We start from the raw sequence: 18,440 nt of genomic DNA on the forward strand, positions 1-18,440 counted from the left end.
CATACATATTCCAATTCCAAAGAATGTGGTGTTGGCGTTAAAGAAGAATATCTACCACGTTGAATACTGTATGAGCTCTAGAAAATGTATTTCCTTTTGTTTTTCCCTTAGAAATGGATTTTTGATTAGACGCCTAACCGAATCCAGAATGTATTTTTATGTTTATTTTCTCGTTATAATAACTTTTATTTCAACTGTTATAATTATAATTATCTATTTATTCAATATACGGATCTTTTACATGAATTAGTTATTCATGATCTTCAATTAGTCTATGATGAAATTGAAAATCAATTTCTTCAATCTTCATATTTAACATTACTTTAGAAAAACCTCGTATATATAATTTCGATATCATTACGTGTTAAATATGTGTGTAGGAGATTTATAAAAAATCAATAATCGTATTAAAAGGGTTCATCGACATAAAAAACGACAGCATCTGCTGAAAGGGTTTTAAAAGGGGTGGTAAAAGGACGCTTTTATTACAAATTTAGTAATCAACACAGTTATGTATTATATAAACGCGAAAAAAAACATTGTTTTCATCATATCCTTCAATTACTTATGTACAGATTTAATCAGTTTTACTAAATAATCGTAAATCCATTAGGAAGGTAATAAAACGTATGTCTTAATATTGATAAACTTTTCATTTTATTTTATTTTTTATATATTTGTAATAAATAATAGATTTTTAGTGTATTGTGCATACCTACTTATAGGCAACTAATTTTACATTTATCTTTTACGTTTGTTTCATACTTCATACTATATTTAGTGTTCATAACCTCAAATTATTGATAAATATTTTTCGTACATAAGTACAGTGGAAAAAATTGTGAAAACGTTATTTTCATTTAAAGAATATATCGAAACTGTTAATCACTTTATGAAAAACTAAAGGTAAGGAATATTTTGATATATTCACTGGTTTATTTTATTAAATTTATTGTTTTTCAATGCTTTTATACATAACTTTTTTTATGTTTGTTATAATTTAAAAATTCAACAATTTAAAACAACGAGTGGTTACAGAAGTTATTAATTTGTTTTTTATAATAGTACACACATTGATATACCAATTTCCTTATTCCTTAAGTAGTGCTAAAACTGATGATTTTATAAAAATTTTCAATTCTACTGGAAATTCTAGTTTCAAAATACTTTAAACGATAATAAAACACTTACCTGAATTATATCAATAGTGTTAATTAAATTTTTTCTCAATAAAACTACCTTTCACGTCAAAGTAAAATAATTCATCATTTTTATTTGCTTTTTAACATCCACTTGTCAACTAAAACTCTTTAAACGATTCTCCAGTAGACCTGGGAACTTCATTTTTAAAGGGGTGGAGCATACGTGGAGCACAACATCCATACTAAGATTTAAACTAAGTTTATACGCAGAATATTTCGAATACTCCTCATGGAGAGAGGGGTTCGAATAGCTACATCGCAACCAGACCTGCTCTCAGAAAGAGTTTTTTAGAAGGGTTCAACCCTTATTTTCGATTACTAGTAAGGCAGTCCTTATATAAAAAAGGGGTGAAACCCTTTTTTATATGCTAATTGTAATATCGAAACATTTAATTAGTGAATTACCACTTTGTATTTTATATAAACAGAGAATTCAGTACTTTTTAAACAAATTTGTGATGAGTTTCTTGAATATTGACAAATGGAGTTATATAAATACCCCTGTAATATCAATTATTTTTCGTAGATTTCTTATTGTTTCTTATTTATTGAACCGATAAATGATTTACTGGGAAATCTAGATAAAATAATGTATCCTGAACATACTCATGCTTATTTTTTCATTCATTGATGCATGTAAAACAATAAAAAAAATTGATTTTTCGCTTGATTTCAGTATGATTACCCCGAAAACCTTACAAAAAACAACTACAATATGTTATAAAATGTAAAATAACAAACTCTAAGGAATTGAACAATAATTAAATGTATTAGTGAAGGAATTATTTATAACAATATGAAAAAAAAGTTAATTGTTAATATTAAAACATTAATTTTTGAAAATATAGTGTACTATATTTTAGGTTAGGATATTTTCTTAAAATTTAATAATTAATTTAAATCCAAAGGGTAATTTTATAGTACTGCGGTCCCTCTATTTTTTTTGCTCTAGAAATCGAAAAATCATCCGATTCAAATGAATTTTTTTAAATCTATGTTTTTGCATGATATTTCATATCTCCTCATCTCATTGTTCTGCCTCCAAAATACATAAACTCTCCCCAAACGATGCTATTTTTCTGAAGGTTTTTTACAAGTTGTAACCTTATATGGGCTAGTCTTACGGTCGAGTGTTGCACAGAGGCAATTATATACACAACGAAAAACTAAAGTCGCGCGTGCTGAATCTCTAGGAGCTGCGTAGCTCCGCTGACTTCTAAGCGTTCGAGATCTGATAGCTTCGCTTCGATCTAAAACGTCTCGTCTCGATTCGTGAAGTGTGCTGATTTTTCCTAAAACGTGTACCAGGTATATAGGTGGAGAAGATTCAGTTTACGACATGCTGTGAGGACATTAAGAATGTTGGTTTTTCCTAGAACGTGTGCCAAGTATATAGGAGGAGAAGATTGAGTTTACCGCATACTGTTAGGACATTAAGAATGTTGGTTTTTCCTAAAACGTGTGCCAAGTATATAGGAGTTGGAGATTAAATTTATCACATGCAGTTAGGACATTAAGTATTTCGACTTTTTCCTAAAACATGTACACATGCCGAATCTCAAGAAGCTGCGTAACTCCGCTGATATGTAGGCGTTCGAGATCTGATAGCTTCGCTATTTCGAGACAGAATGAGCTTCTCTTCGATCTAAAACGTCTCGTCTGGGTTCGTGTAAGTGTGTTGGTTTTTCCTAAAACGTGTACCATGTATAAAGGAGAAGATTAAGTTTATCGCATGCTGTTGAAACATTAAGAAGGTGATAAAAGAAATTAAACTTGAGATTCCAAAACAGAAGGTAACTTGGAATTCCATGGGTCAGGTATTGGTCAGTCAGAGATGGAAGGATTATTGAGGAAGTTGTTCGGGAAAATGTGTCCATATATTAAGTATTTTTAAATTTTTTTAAAGACTATGTTTTTACATAATATTTCGTGAAAGACTTCACATCTCATTGATCTACTTTCCAAAATGTTTGGCATAACCAACGACGTTTTGAATAATGAGAGAGAGAGAGAGAGCATTGTGTAGCCAAATGGGTAGCTCTAACATATCTGAGAAGTTTGCTTGCAAGATAGAGATAGATGGCGCAAAATACAGCTGGTGACTGGTCGTCTAAGATGTCATTTCCAATGCGACAAGCATCAGAGACAATCCATAATGTAGCCGCTGATTGGAGCAGACCAAGTTATCAGTGAGTGCTCCAACTCTAGCCAAGTAACTCGATTAACTTTTCCAATAACATCGGCCTTTGGTAAACTAAAAGGAGACCATTGTGAAGGTCGATAATAAAACGTCTTGCCTGTTTATTATTCTTAAATTTTCTTCATACGATTAAAAACATTTCCGAATTCAAAAAAAGGAATTATAATATTTTTTTTTTTCAAAAAAAGAAATGTATATGAGTGATAGACCTATTTGATCTGACATTAAATGGAGCGAAAATTACGATTCAACAACCATTAATGTTCAACTTTCGGGTGATAATTTCTAACGTCAAAGAAACAAGAAATGCCAGTGATATATAATATTTCATAGAAAGTCTGGGGCACAAATATGATCCCACACTATTGGCAGGGTTAATTGTTTGAAAGACCGCTACGTTACGTTTCTTCCCTTGGCTCGCGGCAACCAATCGATAATTCCGAAATGATGCAATAAAAGACACACTTCAACTAGAAAACGGATTTATAATAGATGAAGGAATAACTAAAAATATGCCGCATATTTTATGTAAACTGTGAATATTATTGATACTCATTTTTATAATGGACTGAAATGTGAATTTCCAACCCTTTACCGAGATTAACTCCAATTTCTTTTGGGATGCCGTCATGAATAGCTTCAACTATCTTATCCTCCATCGTACAAACATCCACTACGTAAAGTTGAAGAATAACCATAAATCACATGGCCAAATTAGACGAATAGTGAGAATATCCAATTTTAAGATAAAAATATGTGACTATGCGTTTTCGTGACACAAAACCGGAACTTACGAATAAGTATTGCTCGTATACTGTTGACAAAGTAAAAAATGACATGGAAAGAATTGGTCATCATTATGTGATACAATACTTTTATTTGAAAGGCATTAGCACAACCAATATGAAATCTGATTTAGATTCTACTTTGCGTGAGACTGCTCGTTCGATATAAGCAGTAAAATATTGGATAACAGGTGACGATTTCTGAAATGTCTCTGTGTATACAAAAATAGGTTCTCGAGAAAACCTGCAGTTACGGGAGTTCATCAGTTATACCGATTCTGAAACGGAAGTAACGTCATACATCATGTCCGCCATTGTCGTTTATTCTGTGTCATCTATCATTTCCGCCATCTGTCGAACTGTTCTGTTATTTCTATTATCATATCCTGTCGTATATGTTGTCTTTGATCCTATTTGTCCTGTTTTTTATGATCCATCCGTCATATGTCGTCTGTACTCTTTTGTCTATAATCGTGTCCGCCATCTGTCAACTATTCTGTGATATCTATAATCATGTCCGCCATCTGTCAACTGTTTTGGGATGTCTATGATCAAGTCCGCCATTTGGTAACTGTCGTATGTGTTGTCTTTGATCGTACATGTCTTATTTTCTATGATCCATCCCTCATTTGTCATATTTCGTCTGTACTCTTTTGTCTATAATCGTGTCCGCCATCTGTAAACTGTTCTGTGATATCTATAATCATGTCCGTCATCTGTCAACTGTTCCTTGATATCTATGATCATGTCTGTCATCTGGTAAGTGTCGTGTAATAAATTAAAACCACTTCGAAGCGAAGGTTTGAACTTTATTTTCATTTATTATTATAAAACCAAAATTCTTTACTTTTGATCCAGTCAGGTTTCGGTCGCCATTGAGCCTGCTGTGTATATAGAGACATATCATAACCTGTTAGTAACTTCAGTCAGTTTTGAGTTTACTAAAATTTTCTTTCATTTAAATGCTTGAGTGTAAATATAACATCACTCAATGAGTCGTGTGACTGACGCACAGATGGCGCTGCCATTGTCGAATCCATTTGACGTTTATAAAATACCAACTTTCAAAAGACTATGTGTCAAATTTCGTGACATTTCCATTAGTCAGAAAAAATTGACAGCCATTTAAGTGAAGCTACTTTTGTTATTTTCAAAACAATTTCGTGTGTTAATTTATCATTGTTTGATGATGAAAAAAATACTGTACAAGCTCAGCAATGTCTTCCAAAGTATTATCCGGACTCGGCTTAATCGAAAATTCATCCAATCTAGGTGGTTACTCCTGGAAACAAATAGGTTATATCTAACCGCAAATTGAAATTGTGTGAGATAACTAGGCCCTAATGATATCAGAAAGCAGTGTGTTATCAATTACGGCTTCATATGTCGGAGAAAAAACTACCAAGTCGATGACAACGATGGTTAAATTGAAGGAATCGCTTTCTGATCCACCGTATAGTCCAGATCTGGCCCTCAGTGACTACTGGCTAATCGCTGATCTCAAAAAAATGCTCGCAAGTAAGAAATTCAGCTTAAATGAAGAAAAAATTTCTGAAACTGAAGCCTATATTGAGGCAAATGACAAATTCTAGTACAAGCACGGCATCGAGAGGTTAGAGAAGCGTTGGAATTATTATATTGCTCTTGAATGAAAAATCAAATCAAATTTTGACTAAAAAATGCGATTATCTTAGTTAATCACACGATTTATTGAGTGATGTGTTAGGTAGAGGACGATTTCGAATACATTCCGAGATTTTATTAAATTTTTGAACAACTTTTACTAATTAATAAATTTGTTTCAGGAAACCAATTGTGAGTAAATTAATACCAAATTAAAAGAAATTTTCAACATGAACAAAGAAAATATAAAAGTATTATTCAACGGTTATTCCAAATTCGAAAATGGTAATTACTTCGCCAATTGTTCTTGTGTTTTAATAAAAACTACACCCTGTATAATTATCGATACGATGACGTCGTGGGATGAAGAAAAATTATTGAACGCATTGAATGAAGAAGGTGTATATGCGAACGATATAAAATTCGTAATTTCCACTCACGGACATTCTGATCATATTGGTTGCAACCATTTGTTCAAATCGGCTACTCACATCGTAGGTTACAGTGTTTCACACAGGGACGAATATTTTACAGAACCGGATTTCAGAAATAACGAAGAATACGTTATTAACGAACACGTTAAAGTTGTTCCTACACCGGGGCATACATTACAAGACGTAACCGTTCTCGTCGAAACCGTAGACGGGTTAATAGCGGTTACGGGGGATTTATTTGAAAAATATGAAGATCTCGATGATGATTGCGTGTGGTTAAATGCCGGTAGCGATTCGGAGACGTTGCAGAGAGAAAATAGGAGAAAAATATTGGATATTGCGGATTATATAGTACCTGGACATGGTGCTATGTTTAAAGTTCCTGAAAAGTTTAAAAAGAACTGAACTTTCGTTGGATTTTGACACTATTCACTAGTACCGATTCATAATTACGCGTTTCTGTAACCTCGTTATTATCATTAAACGTATTTTCAATTTTATGAACATCATCGATTAAATCGAAGTCATTGCCGAAGAAATCGCTGGCCTTCTTCTACATCGACATATTTCGCGTGGGAGAGTAGATACTAAGAAGTTTGTAACAAAAGTGAGGTCACCAATGAGTTACAGAATGAAAAACGATTGTCCAGAAGATCAATAGTGAGGCTACTCGATTCATATCCGGCTCGAAGGACCAGACAATGTAATTCTGAATGTAGATTTAGTACTTCAACTTCAGTCTCTGAAGACGGTAACTTGGTTAACAAAACGCGTAGACGGTGTAATTGGGAGTAAATGTCCCCAAATGAAGAGTCCAGTTACTGTAAAAGAAGTTACGCTATCAAAGATGTCGTTTCAATCGCGCGTACTCGGCATCCTTGATCGGTTCTTCTTTTGGTATAGAAGCTCGAGCTCGTTTTGTATTCAATCCGGCTTAAAAGCTTACGAACGATATAGTATTACCCCGTTCTGAAGAGATCCAACAATATAAAAACATGTCAACGGATTATATTGCAATTGCGAATCATAAATGATGTGATTATGGGGAAAAAATCGATCGACATGTTTTTTGAACACATTAGCCGGGAAAGTGATTGTTCTATTCACTAAGGCTCGGAATGGAATATAAGAGAGGAATTTATCGGTGCCAATGTTGTTATACACGAAACGAATAACTGCGCTAGCTCGTATTGTCTTCAATCCTGGTTATAAGCTTCTTAACGAGTTACCATGTTCTGTAGAAATCCAACAAAATAAAAACCGGTCCACGAATCATACCACTCCCCCTGCAATTGCAATCCATTAAAGATGTTGATTTTGAGAAAAAGTCGCATTGGAGAAGATGTCGAGGCATTTATCAGAAAAATTGATGTTTTAGGAAGGGTCATGTATTTGAATTAACAAAGTTGTGAAAATAGGGAAAGCAAACTGTAAAAATATCGACACTTGTTTTTAATTGCTCCTTAAAACTGCTTAACTGGTGTGGTAGATAGTGCAACATGCGCTATTGCTCAATCCTGTGGGAACTACAGATTCTCCGGTCCAATTTCGTCCAGTTTTCGTAAGAAATAAACTCCCACGAACCCTCTAACCTAAACACCACGGCATACAATAAATTTAAGCGGGTGTAATTGTTTTCCGGGTTTCAGCGCTCAATAATCCTGTTCCTGCATAGAGATAGAAACGGGTATCGTCGCCCAATAATAAATCGAGATTTATAATGGCGTTAATTTAATGCTCAAGTCTTTCGTTGAAATTATACTCAGATTGCTTGAGATATAGATAAAAAGAGGTCTTCTACAACATCTTTGGTCGCAATCGTGATATTATTTCCAAGATTTTTCCTAAGGGGGCGTCCAAACTTGACAACATCTCGTTTTATCCGAGACTCTTTTAAACGACGAGCTAAACCCCATAGTTGGAGAGGAGTGTAATGATCCATGTCTTATTGACGTGTACTTTGAATCTATTCACAAATTTCGAAAACAAAAAACGCAAAAATCATGGCAACTTCGGATAAAATGAGGAAATAAGGAAGGAGAAGAATTTTGAATGGAAAAATAACAACAGTGTGTATTTAAAAAAAAAATTTATGCTAAAATTAAATTCAAGCGCCACACATTTCACAACCTTCGCGATTCTGTAAGGAACAAACCAAACTGGCCAAATTTTTTTCTTCTTCTTGTCGTTGTCTCAACTTAATTTCTTCGACATCGTTTTCTTTATTCTTAACATCTTCTTTATCTTGTTGAATGGTTTTGTAGTGGTTCTTCGGAGCGGATTTCGTTCTTAATCTGTTAATTCCAGTTTTAAGACCGTTCTTCCAACCGTAGAAATGCATGGAGCTCAAGCTTCCGTAATTAGGATTCGTCATGTGTATATTCAAACTTTGGCTTTGGTCGATAAAAGCTCCTCGATCTACAGCCATATTTATGACGATTTTCTGTGAGATTTCCCAGGTGGTTTTGTATATCGATTTTAAATCTTCGGGGATTTCCGAAATACTTTGTATGGAACCACCGTTGTTTATTATGGTTTCCTTAATTTTGTCGTCCCATATATCCCTTTCAGTTAAATCACGTAACAGATAAGGGTTGACGACTTGAAAATCTCCTGACGATAATCGTCTCGTGTACAAGTAAGATCTGTACAGATCTGTTGATTCGCTGTTGCCAAATAATCTAGAAAGGATAGGTGACGACATTTGGGCAGTAAGTAACGAATTACGAATTCCCGTTTTGCTAATTTTTTCTTTTAACGACGACCAATCCCATAAGTCGGATGGGGTAACACTCCACATATCGAACTGTAGAATACCTGAAAAGATAACAATATTAAAAGAAAAAATCAACTTTTGTTAATAGTTTATTATATCTATAATTTTGGGAAAGAAAAAGAGGAAGAATTTAGGAAAAAATTTATTTGTGTTCTGACTCGCCCTGTATTAGACTCAACAAAAAATAAAAATGTTACATTTTTTTGAAATTTTAACTACTTCAATATATTATTTCTTTTGCATATAGAGAGATCAATTCAGAAAAAATTGAGAATAAAATTATTAATATTCTTTTTCGTATCACCCTGTATTATATTTAACGAATATTAACAAGGCAATAATTTTAATGAATTTCCACAATCATTGAAAAGCTACGTTATCAATAGGTTGTTCTTCTTATACAACTTTCCAATTATACAGGGTGTTGAAGTTGATTTGGTTTTTATCAACAATTTTGCATCAAAGTTTCAGCTCGCCCTGTATTAGATTTAACGAATATTAACAAAATCAATAATGTTTATAACTGTTGATAATAATTTTGAGAAACTACGGTTTCAATCTATCATTTCTCTTTCATACCTTTTCAATTATTCAGAGCGATTCAATTATAACGATTTTCATAAGACAATTTTTGTTATTATAACTTTTTAAATACCCTGTATAAGATATTACATACAACTTTTCATCGTCGCAATAGTGAAATAAAGGAGATTCTAAATGAAAACTGAAATACAGGGTAGACTATAAAATACTGAGAAAAAGTTACATTCGTATCTTGACTCACCCCTTATCATATTTGACGAACATTAACAAAATCAATAATTCTTATGAATTTTAACAATTACTTTAACAAACTACGGCTTTAATAGATCATTACTGTCACATACTTTTTAAATTATACAGGATGTACTTCTTAACGACGTTTCATCTATATTTTTGTTAATATCCTTTACATTATTGTAAAGAGAAAATAGAAGAAATTACAAAATTTAAAGAAGTGATACATTTAGCGAAAAATATAATTTCAATGTGGGGCAGTGTATACACAAAAATTGATCACCCTATATAGTGAATCATTTCTAAATCTGATTTATATGATCCATAACAATAAAACAAAAAGTATATTTTCAAAATGGAAGCGCTGATTGAAGCATTTCAATAGGTAATATAGGGTGATTCATAAGTGAAGTAAATTAAAATTGGAATAAAATACAGGGCGATCCGTTTAAAAACAGTAATAAAAATATGTATTTGATTTTGGCTCAACCTATATTAGGATTAATATTGAATTGTTTTAAGGAATTTCAACAATAATTGAAAAACTACGACTCCAATACATCGTTGCTCTCGTACAATTTTTCAATTATACAGGGTGTTAATGAGATTTTTATCAACAATTTCGATTATAATTTTTTAAATACCCCTTATAACATACCACAACTTCATATTCTTCTCATCTATGACAATAAAACAAAAAGTTTATTTCCAAAATGGAAGCTGTTTGAAGCATTTCAATAAGTAATACATTAGTAGTAGTAATTCATTAGTAAAATACTAAATAATTACTTTTTGAATATTCTCGAGTTATGGAGTGTTGTAGTTGAGATTTTTTGTATCAAAAATTGTTTTCTGATTTGGTTTGAAACTATAATGTACTGATCATAAATAATAATACAAACCTTTGCTTACAGGACTGTCCTGATAGGTAGGATAAGGCCCGTTTAATTGAGCTAGTTCAGAACTTGCTTCTAACGCTCCATAATAAATAGTTTCGAATATTTTCTTGTTGAGATTCATGGCATCCTCGCTGTCGTATGGTATCCGCATTAATATAAAAGTATCCGCTAATCCTTGGACAGAAACTCCTATCGGTCTATGTTTCAAACACGAAGTTTTTTGCTCATTTACAGGATAGAAATTTGCATCGATTATTTTGTCTAAATTTTTGGTAACTACTTTAGAAACGTCTTTCAATTTTTCAAAATCGAACGTTTTTCTATCGGTATTTACAAACATGTTCAAAGCTATAGATGCTTGAGGACAAGCTACAATCTCATCTGGTGATGTAAAAGCTACTACTTCTCCACTATAACTTCCACCCTAAAATTTAATTTAATTACAATAGGGTTGAATATATATTTTTTAATTGTTTATGACCAAAAGATATAGTGGGACGTCTTCCAATGAATTTAAGATGAAAATGTCAGTGTGAGAAGAGCAATGAACACTTCAGATCCTTCAAATAGATGAAAGTTGATTCCGAAAGATGCAAAGCTGAAATTCTACAAGTTGAAAGTGAAAGCTGATATGGATCTGGTCATCTTTAGCCTAGACCACAACTCCTTTAGAAGAATCAATGATGGGGTAAAAGATTTGAAAAAGGTTTGAAAATTGACACACTGAATAATGGGAATATTGTAATATTTATATAATCTCAAATATGGTGTTGGTGGAAGAGACCTGAATGTCTAAGAAAATCCTAGGAGCCAAAATTCGAGCTACCTGGAAAAGAAGAAGACCACGGCTCCTTTGGAAGAATCAATTATGGGCTAATTTGACGTCAGTGTCTGGGTTACTAAGGTTAGAAACCTTATGGTTTCAACATTGATACACTTAATGGTTTAAATATTGTAATATTTATAAAAACTCAAATATTGTATTGATTTGAGCTTGTTTAGAGGATGGGAGAGACCTGAATGTCTAAGAAAATCCTAAAATCCAAAAATTGAGCTAACAGAAAAAAAGAATATTCCAGCTTTTACAGAACCAACTACTGGGTACTCTGAAGTCGAGAATGGTAAATTTTAGAATTGAGCATAGTAAATGACAAGGAAACTGTAAAACTCGTAAAATCCCAAAGAATGAAAGAAAGAGAAGAAAGAAAATCCTTAAAGTGAAAATTTATACTACTAAGACAACCACAGCTATTTTGTAAGGAACAACTAATGGAGTACTAAGATCTAGAGACAAATCGTGGAGGAAACCAAAATTGTATCTCCAATTAGTAACTAATTTTAAAGATATCTTCTTGATATTATAATCTGCCCTATTTTTTCCATTCCAATTCCAAAAACAGTGAAGATATCATCAGATTTACTTGAAACACCTCGTATTTGTATACATACATAAAAAATGATTATAAATGCATATAAACTCACCCTAAGAGTTCCTATATGATTCTGATTACTCTTCTTATTGCAGATATCTTTATACATCATTAAAGGACCTCCAGTTTCTGCTTGTAATACAATAATAGCTCTCCACAAGTCCTGCGCTGAAATTTGCTTAATATATCTACCTTCAGACTCGTATTTTTCATAAAGTTTTTCAAATTCTTCTCCATAACAATCCATTAACCCTGGAGATTTGTGTGGACACATCAAAGACCATTTCCCATTCGATTCCACCCTCTTCATAAATAAATCCGGTACCCAAAGTGCATAAGATAAATCTCTAGTTCGTACTTCTTCTTTTCCATTGGGTTTGCTCAAATTTAAAAATTCTAGTATATCAGAATGCCACGGTTCTATGTAGACGACGATATCTGATGCTTTTTTGGTATTACGTTGATCAATATAATAAGCAGCACTATCAAATACCCTTAACAACGGTACCAATCCGTTAGATACACCGTTTGTGCCGGCTATATAAGTCCCTTTAGCCCTGATGTTCTGTATATTTAGCCCTATCGTACCCGCGTATTTGGATAGTATACTACAGAGACGTATACAACTGAATATTCCTTCTATACTATCATCCGGCATCATCATAGCGCTACTAGAACAGAGTTGGGGTGTAGTACTAGCTGCTGAAAGTAGAGTATTTGTTGAATGTATGTAAAACCGTTCGGAAAGTAAGTTGTAAGTGGTAATCGCATCTTCTATGTTATTTCTGTTAATACCCACTGCTACTCTCATTAACATATGTTGAGGTCTTTCGACAACTTTGCCCTTAATTCTAAGCAAATAGCACTTTTCTAGTTCCTTAAAAGCGAAGTAATCATAAGAAAAATCTCTATCATAAATTATACATGAATTAAGACGTTCTGCATTTTGTTTTATTATTTCATAACATTCTGATGATATTAACGGAGTTTTTTCATCATATGCATTATACAGATCTTCGATTACGTCTAAAATAAATTTGTAGAAATAAATGAAAAAATTTAAATACAAATATAACAATAAATATTTCATACCACTAAATTGTTTCTTAGTTTCTTTCTGTAGATTAGATATAGCTATACGAGCTGCTAAAGTTGCATAATCAGGATGGTCGCCACTAAGAGCGGCTGCTGTTTCCGCTGCTAAGGCATCTAGTTCCGCAGTGGTTACTCCAGGATATAACGCATTTACCACTTTAAGAGTTATTGAAACCTATAAAATGAGCAGAATCCAATAAACTCTACTTACTTACCCCTTCAACAACTATCACTATAATGATGCAACGCGGATTTACTATCATTATAACCACTAAATTGATACCGACTAATAAATATTGCAAAATCAAGTGTATTCTAACGAATTTGAAATGTACTTACAGGGTCAACGTAATCCACATTTAACCCATAGCATAATTTTTGTATACGAGACGTAATTTTATCGATATGAACCTCTTCTTTTCGGCCTCCTAAACACATTAAATATAAAAAATTAATTCACAGGATGCAATATATATTTACCTCTCTTTAGGACAAAAAACTTATTTAAGGGTTTAACCATTTTTGTAAACTTATAATAATCAAATATTGTATGGTTTCCTTTTTTGTCGGAACTTTAATTCCCGCCAATATGATTGGATTTTTAAAAGGTTAAATTCACGCTCTTTTCTTCATTTCATATTAGGACTCAACTTCAATAAGGCTCACTACGTTATTATGTAATAATCATGCTAAATCAATTAGAATAAAGTTAACATCATATATAATATTTTAAAAATATAATTGAAACTAATAATTTCATGTATTTGAAATTATTAAAATAATATACAATTACATTTCTCATAAATGTAGCTGATCAGCTTTCATAAAATATATTCTTATTACCTAAAAAAGTAGCAGAAAATATCTGCGAGCTTTGGCGCGTAAATGTTTTTATTAGATTCCCAATTCTGTAGTTCAATACCATTGTCCTCAACTATAAAGTTCAAATTTTATTTATAGATAGATTGTATATTATAATGGTGGCAAAAACACCAACCAAGTTTTATGTTGTAAAAAGAGGTAACACAACATTTTAAAATATATTGATCGAAATCTTTATTATACTTTACTATACTTTATTTTTTTATTTAGATGGGAGAAAGGAGCGAGTTCATGTAGATAAAATTACATCAAGAATTCAAAAGTTATGCTACGGACTGAATATGGACTTTGTAGACCCCGTGAGTAAATTCAAATATAAAATATTCAATTAATAATATAGACTATAAACTCATATTTATCTTTCATCTAGGTGTCTATAACTCTAAAAGTCATCAGTGGTCTTTATCCGGGAGTGACTACTGTCGAACTTGATATATTAGCTGCCGAAACAGCTGCTATGAAAACCATAGATCATCCAGATTATGCTACACTTGCTGCTAGAATTTCTATGTCAAATTTACACAAAGAAACAAAAAAACAATTCAGTGGTAAGAATGAAATGTTTATATCAATTTTAGTACAAAAACAAGTTTTAACATCATAAATTAAAAAGATTATAGAGTCAATTGGGGTAATTGTGGACAATATTTCATGTTTTTGATCCTTTAATGATTTTTGTGAACTTTTCGCAATATTTTAAATATTTGAATTAGCAGTCTATAGCTTAGAGTGTCTAGAGTATTTCTAATACTATTGAAGGGTTGACTTTGTAAAGAAATCCTATTTATGAGCCTGTTTTAGTCAGTTGCAGCAGTTTAATGTTGAAAAACTTGAGGAACATTCATATAGATCTACTAATGTGGGGCGAAGCTCTCTAGAAAAGCCTTACTAGCTCGACTATAGGAGGATATCTGAGTGTGATTTCAAATAATTTTAAAAATTTATAAAGAAAATAATTTCTGATACTGTTCCTTAAATCGTATACAGAGTGAATCAAAATACAAATACAATTTTTCCTTTACTTCTTCATTTTATCTTCCAGTATTTATAGAAAATTTAAAATCTGTTCCATCTCAACGTTATAACAAACATAAAGCTGTAAGTAAAGATTTATACAGGGTATTTAACAAGTTGTAACCAAAAGTGTTGATAAAAATAATAAGTGCCACACCCTGTAGAAATCACAAAGTGTACGAGCACAAATATCTATTGAAACAATGATTTTAGAATGATTTCAAAAAATTATGAAAATTATCAATTCTAATATTGTTCCTTAAATCGTATACAGGGTGAAGCAAAAACAAATATAATTTTTTCTTTACTTATTTATTTTATCTCTCAGTATTTTATAAAGAATTCAAAATCCGTTATATCTAAACGTTACAACAACGTAAAGATCTAAGTAACGAGTTATACAGGGTATTTAAAAAGTGTTTATAAAAATCATAAGTGCAACACCCTGTATAAATAAAAAACTGTACGGGCGCAAATATGTGTTGAAACGATAATTTTTCAATGATTTAAAAAATTATGAAAATAATCAATTTAATATTGTTCCTTAAATCGTATACAGGGTAAATCAAAATTCAAATACAATTTCTCTTTTACTTTTGTATTTCATCTCCCAGTATTTTATAGAAAATTTAAAATCTGTTTTATCTCAACGTTACAACAAACATAAAGTTTTAAGTAACAAGTTATTCAGGGCATTTAAAAAGTTGTAATCAAAATTGTTTATAAATATAATAAGTGCAACACCGTGTGTAATATAAAAAGTGTATGGGCGCAAATATATGTTGAAATGCTAATTTTTCAATTATTCGAAAAATTTATGAAAATAATCAATTCTAATTAAATCTTATACAGGGTTAATCAAAATACAAATAAAGTAGGCATACTTTGAATTTAAACACTGTCGTGTTTCTTTAGGTGCGTTTACAATTATCCCAGTTTACATTTACCCCAATTGACTCTAATAGTTTTATTCTTTGATTACAGAAGTTATCAACGATCTATATAATATGGTTGATTCTATAACAAATCGTCGTACACCTATGATATCAGATTACCATTATGGTGTCATAATGAAGAATGCAGAACGTCTAAATTCCTGTATTATTTACGATAGAGATTTTTCCTACAGCTATTTCGGTTTGAAAACATTGGAAAGATCGTATTTATTAAAAATTAATGGTAAAATAGTGGAACGCCCACAACATATGCTAATGAGAGTTGCCGTTGGAATTCATGGAGAAGACATCGAATCCGCTATTAACACTTATAATTTATTATCAGAAAAGTATTTTACACACGCCAGTCCAACTTTATTCTCGGCCGCTACTCCCAAACCTCAATTATCATCATGCTTTTTACTTATGTTACCTGAAGACAGCGTAGAAGGTTTCACTACGCTTCTAACGCGTTGTGCGTACATTTCTAAATCCGCTGGAGGTATAGGTTTCCACGTGCACAACGCTAGGGCGAAAGGAACTCCCATTAAAGGCATTAGTGGAGAAGCTAAAGGTCTAGTACCTTTATTAAGAGTATTTAATAACACCGCAAGATACGTAGATCAAGGAGGTAATAAAAGACCCGGTGCTTTTGCAGTATACCTCGAACCGTGGCACGCTGATATACTAGATTTCTTAAATCTCAAAAAAAACACCGGTAAAGAAAAAATACGAGCCCGAGATTTATTTTACGCTCTTTGGATACCGGATTTGTTCATGAAAAGAGTGGAAGCTAACGAAACTTGGTCGTTGATGTGTCCCTATTTATCCCCAGGTCTTTCCGATTGCTATGGAAACGAATTTGAACAATTATATCAGAAATATGAAGCCGAAGGAAAATTCGTGAAGCAACTCCCCGCTCAAGAAGTATGGAAAGCCATCATCGTATCTCAAGTCGAAACCGGTACGCCTTACATGCTATATAAAGACGCGTGTAACAAGAAAAGTAACCAGAAGAATCTAGGGGTTATCAAAAGTAGTAATTTATGTACGGAAATAGTGGAATATACCTCCCCAGATGAAATAGCGGTTTGTAATTTAGCATCGATAGCGGTTAATATGTTCGTTAACCCGGATAGAACTACATACGATTTCGTTAAACTTAAAGAAATTACTAAAGTCGTTACGAAAAATCTCAACAAGATAATCGATGTGAATTATTATCCCGTGCAGGAAGCTAAAACTTCCAATATGCGCCATAGACCCATTGGGATCGGTGTACAAGGACTAGCAGACGCTTTTATATTAATGAAACTACCTTTCGATAGCGAAGAAGCCAGTTTACTAAATAGGAAGATATTCGAAACTATTTACTACGGAGCTTTGGAAGCCAGTTGCGAATTAGCCGAAAAAGAAGGTCCTTATTCCACGTACGAAGGTAGTCCTGCTAGTAAAGGTATTCTACAGTACGATATGTGGGACGTTACCCCTACCGATCTATGGAATTGGGAAATTTTAAAAGAAAAAATATCCAAACACGGTATCAGGAATTCGTTGCTTTTAGCGCCGATGCCGACAGCTTCGACAGCTCAAATTTTGGGAAATAACGAATCTATAGAACCATATACTTCGAATATTTATACAAGAAGGGTGTTATCAGGGGAATTTCAAGTAGTTAATCAACATTTAATAAACGATTTAACCGAAAGAGGTTTATGGGATGATTCTATGAAAAATCAGATTTTAGCTAACCTCGGTTCGATACAAAATATACCTACGATACCGGATGATCTCAAAGCGATTTATAAAACCGTTTGGGAAATTTCGCAGAAAGTGATACTTAACATGGCCGCCGATAGGGGAGCGTTTATAGATCAAAGTCAGAGTTTAAATATACACGTCGAGAAACCTAATTACGGAGTTTTGTCGTCAATTCATTTCTATGGCTGGCGTAAAGGGCTCAAGACCGGGATGTATTATTTGAGAACGAAACCGGCTGCTAAACCTATTCAGTTTACGGTTGATAAAACTAAATTGATCGTTAAGAACGGGAAGGAGGAAAGTTGCGTCGTGACTCCCGATGGCGTGAATGGTGTTACTAAAAATGTCGTTTGAGAAGTTCTATTCGAATTAGGAATTTATTGTGATGGTTTTATAAGATTAAATTAAGTGCCTTGTATATTTGAAAACTAATAAAAAATTTTAATTAGTGGAGTAACTTATTATTTTATTACAAAATCTGTTAGAAGTGCTGCACACTGTATAATTGAAAAAAGTGTACGAGTGTAAATATCTATTAAAACAATAAGCAGTGTCAAAATTTCTGGAAATAATCGATTTTGTAACTGTTTTACGTTGTACGTTGGTTAAATCTAATACAGGACGAGT

General features: G+C 32.5%; 3 protein-coding genes across 3 annotated transcripts; 2 read left to right on the plus strand and 1 right to left on the minus strand.

Annotated features, from left to right (window-relative positions):
• The first annotated feature begins 779 nt into the window (after nt 1-779).
• LOC130893743 (metallo-beta-lactamase domain-containing protein 1) lies at nt 780-7,687 on the plus strand. The gene is made up of 2 exons (XM_057800081.1): nt 780-906; nt 5,993-7,687. Exon 2 carries the CDS (start codon nt 6,041-6,043, stop codon nt 6,647-6,649), a length of 609 nt encoding a protein of 202 aa, XP_057656064.1. The 5' UTR covers nt 780-906; nt 5,993-6,040; the 3' UTR covers nt 6,650-7,687.
• Nucleotides 7,688-8,318: 631 nt separating this feature from the next.
• LOC130893738 (ribonucleoside-diphosphate reductase large subunit-like) lies at nt 8,319-14,159 on the minus strand. The gene is made up of 7 exons (XM_057800073.1): nt 14,065-14,159; nt 13,702-13,910; nt 13,561-13,649; nt 13,219-13,396; nt 12,179-13,152; nt 10,700-11,120; nt 8,319-9,061 (listed from the first exon to the last, which is right to left on the minus strand). Exons 2-7 carry the CDS (start codon nt 13,739-13,741, stop codon nt 8,352-8,354), a joined length of 2,412 nt encoding a protein of 803 aa, XP_057656056.1. The 5' UTR covers nt 13,742-13,910; nt 14,065-14,159; the 3' UTR covers nt 8,319-8,351.
• On the plus strand, nt 14,065-18,270 carry LOC130893739 (ribonucleoside-diphosphate reductase large subunit). The gene is made up of 4 exons (XM_057800074.1): nt 14,065-14,241; nt 14,314-14,402; nt 14,474-14,651; nt 16,102-18,270. The coding sequence occupies exons 1-4, from the start codon at nt 14,199-14,201 to the stop codon at nt 18,165-18,167; spliced, it is 2,376 nt and encodes a 791-aa protein (XP_057656057.1). The 5' UTR covers nt 14,065-14,198; the 3' UTR covers nt 18,168-18,270.
• Nucleotides 18,271-18,440: the final 170 nt, after the last annotated feature.

This window comes from Diorhabda carinulata, chromosome 5, assembly GCF_026250575.1.
Source record: "Diorhabda carinulata isolate Delta chromosome 5, icDioCari1.1, whole genome shotgun sequence".
In the NCBI taxonomy this organism is placed as follows: Eukaryota; Metazoa; Arthropoda; class Insecta; order Coleoptera; family Chrysomelidae; genus Diorhabda; species Diorhabda carinulata.

What these genes read in the sequence shown, in the direction of transcription:
- LOC130893743 (XM_057800081.1), top strand. Translation starts at nt 6,041, where the DNA reads ATGAACAAAGAAAATATAAAAGTATTATTCAACGGTTATTCCAAATTC.
- LOC130893738 (XM_057800073.1), bottom strand. Translation starts at nt 13,741, where the DNA reads ATGGTTAAACCCTTAAATAAGTTTTTTGTCCTAAAGAGAG. An exon ending in GTTTTTTGTCCTAAAGAGAG is followed by an intron (nt 13,650 to 13,701) that starts GTAAATATATAT and finishes TAATGTGTTTAG; the next exon opens with GAGGCCGAAAAGAAGAGGTT. An exon ending in ATCATATAGGAACTCTTAGG is followed by an intron (nt 11,121 to 12,178) that starts GTGAGTTTATAT and finishes ATTAAATTTTAG; the next exon opens with GGTGGAAGTTATAGTGGAGA.
- LOC130893739 (XM_057800074.1), top strand. Translation starts at nt 14,199, where the DNA reads ATGGTGGCAAAAACACCAACCAAGTTTTATGTTGTAAAAAGAG. An exon ending in GTTTTATGTTGTAAAAAGAG is followed by an intron (nt 14,242 to 14,313) that starts GTAACACAACAT and finishes TTTTTTATTTAG; the next exon opens with ATGGGAGAAAGGAGCGAGTT. An exon ending in AACAAAAAAACAATTCAGTG is followed by an intron (nt 14,652 to 16,101) that starts GTAAGAATGAAA and finishes CTTTGATTACAG; the next exon opens with AAGTTATCAACGATCTATAT.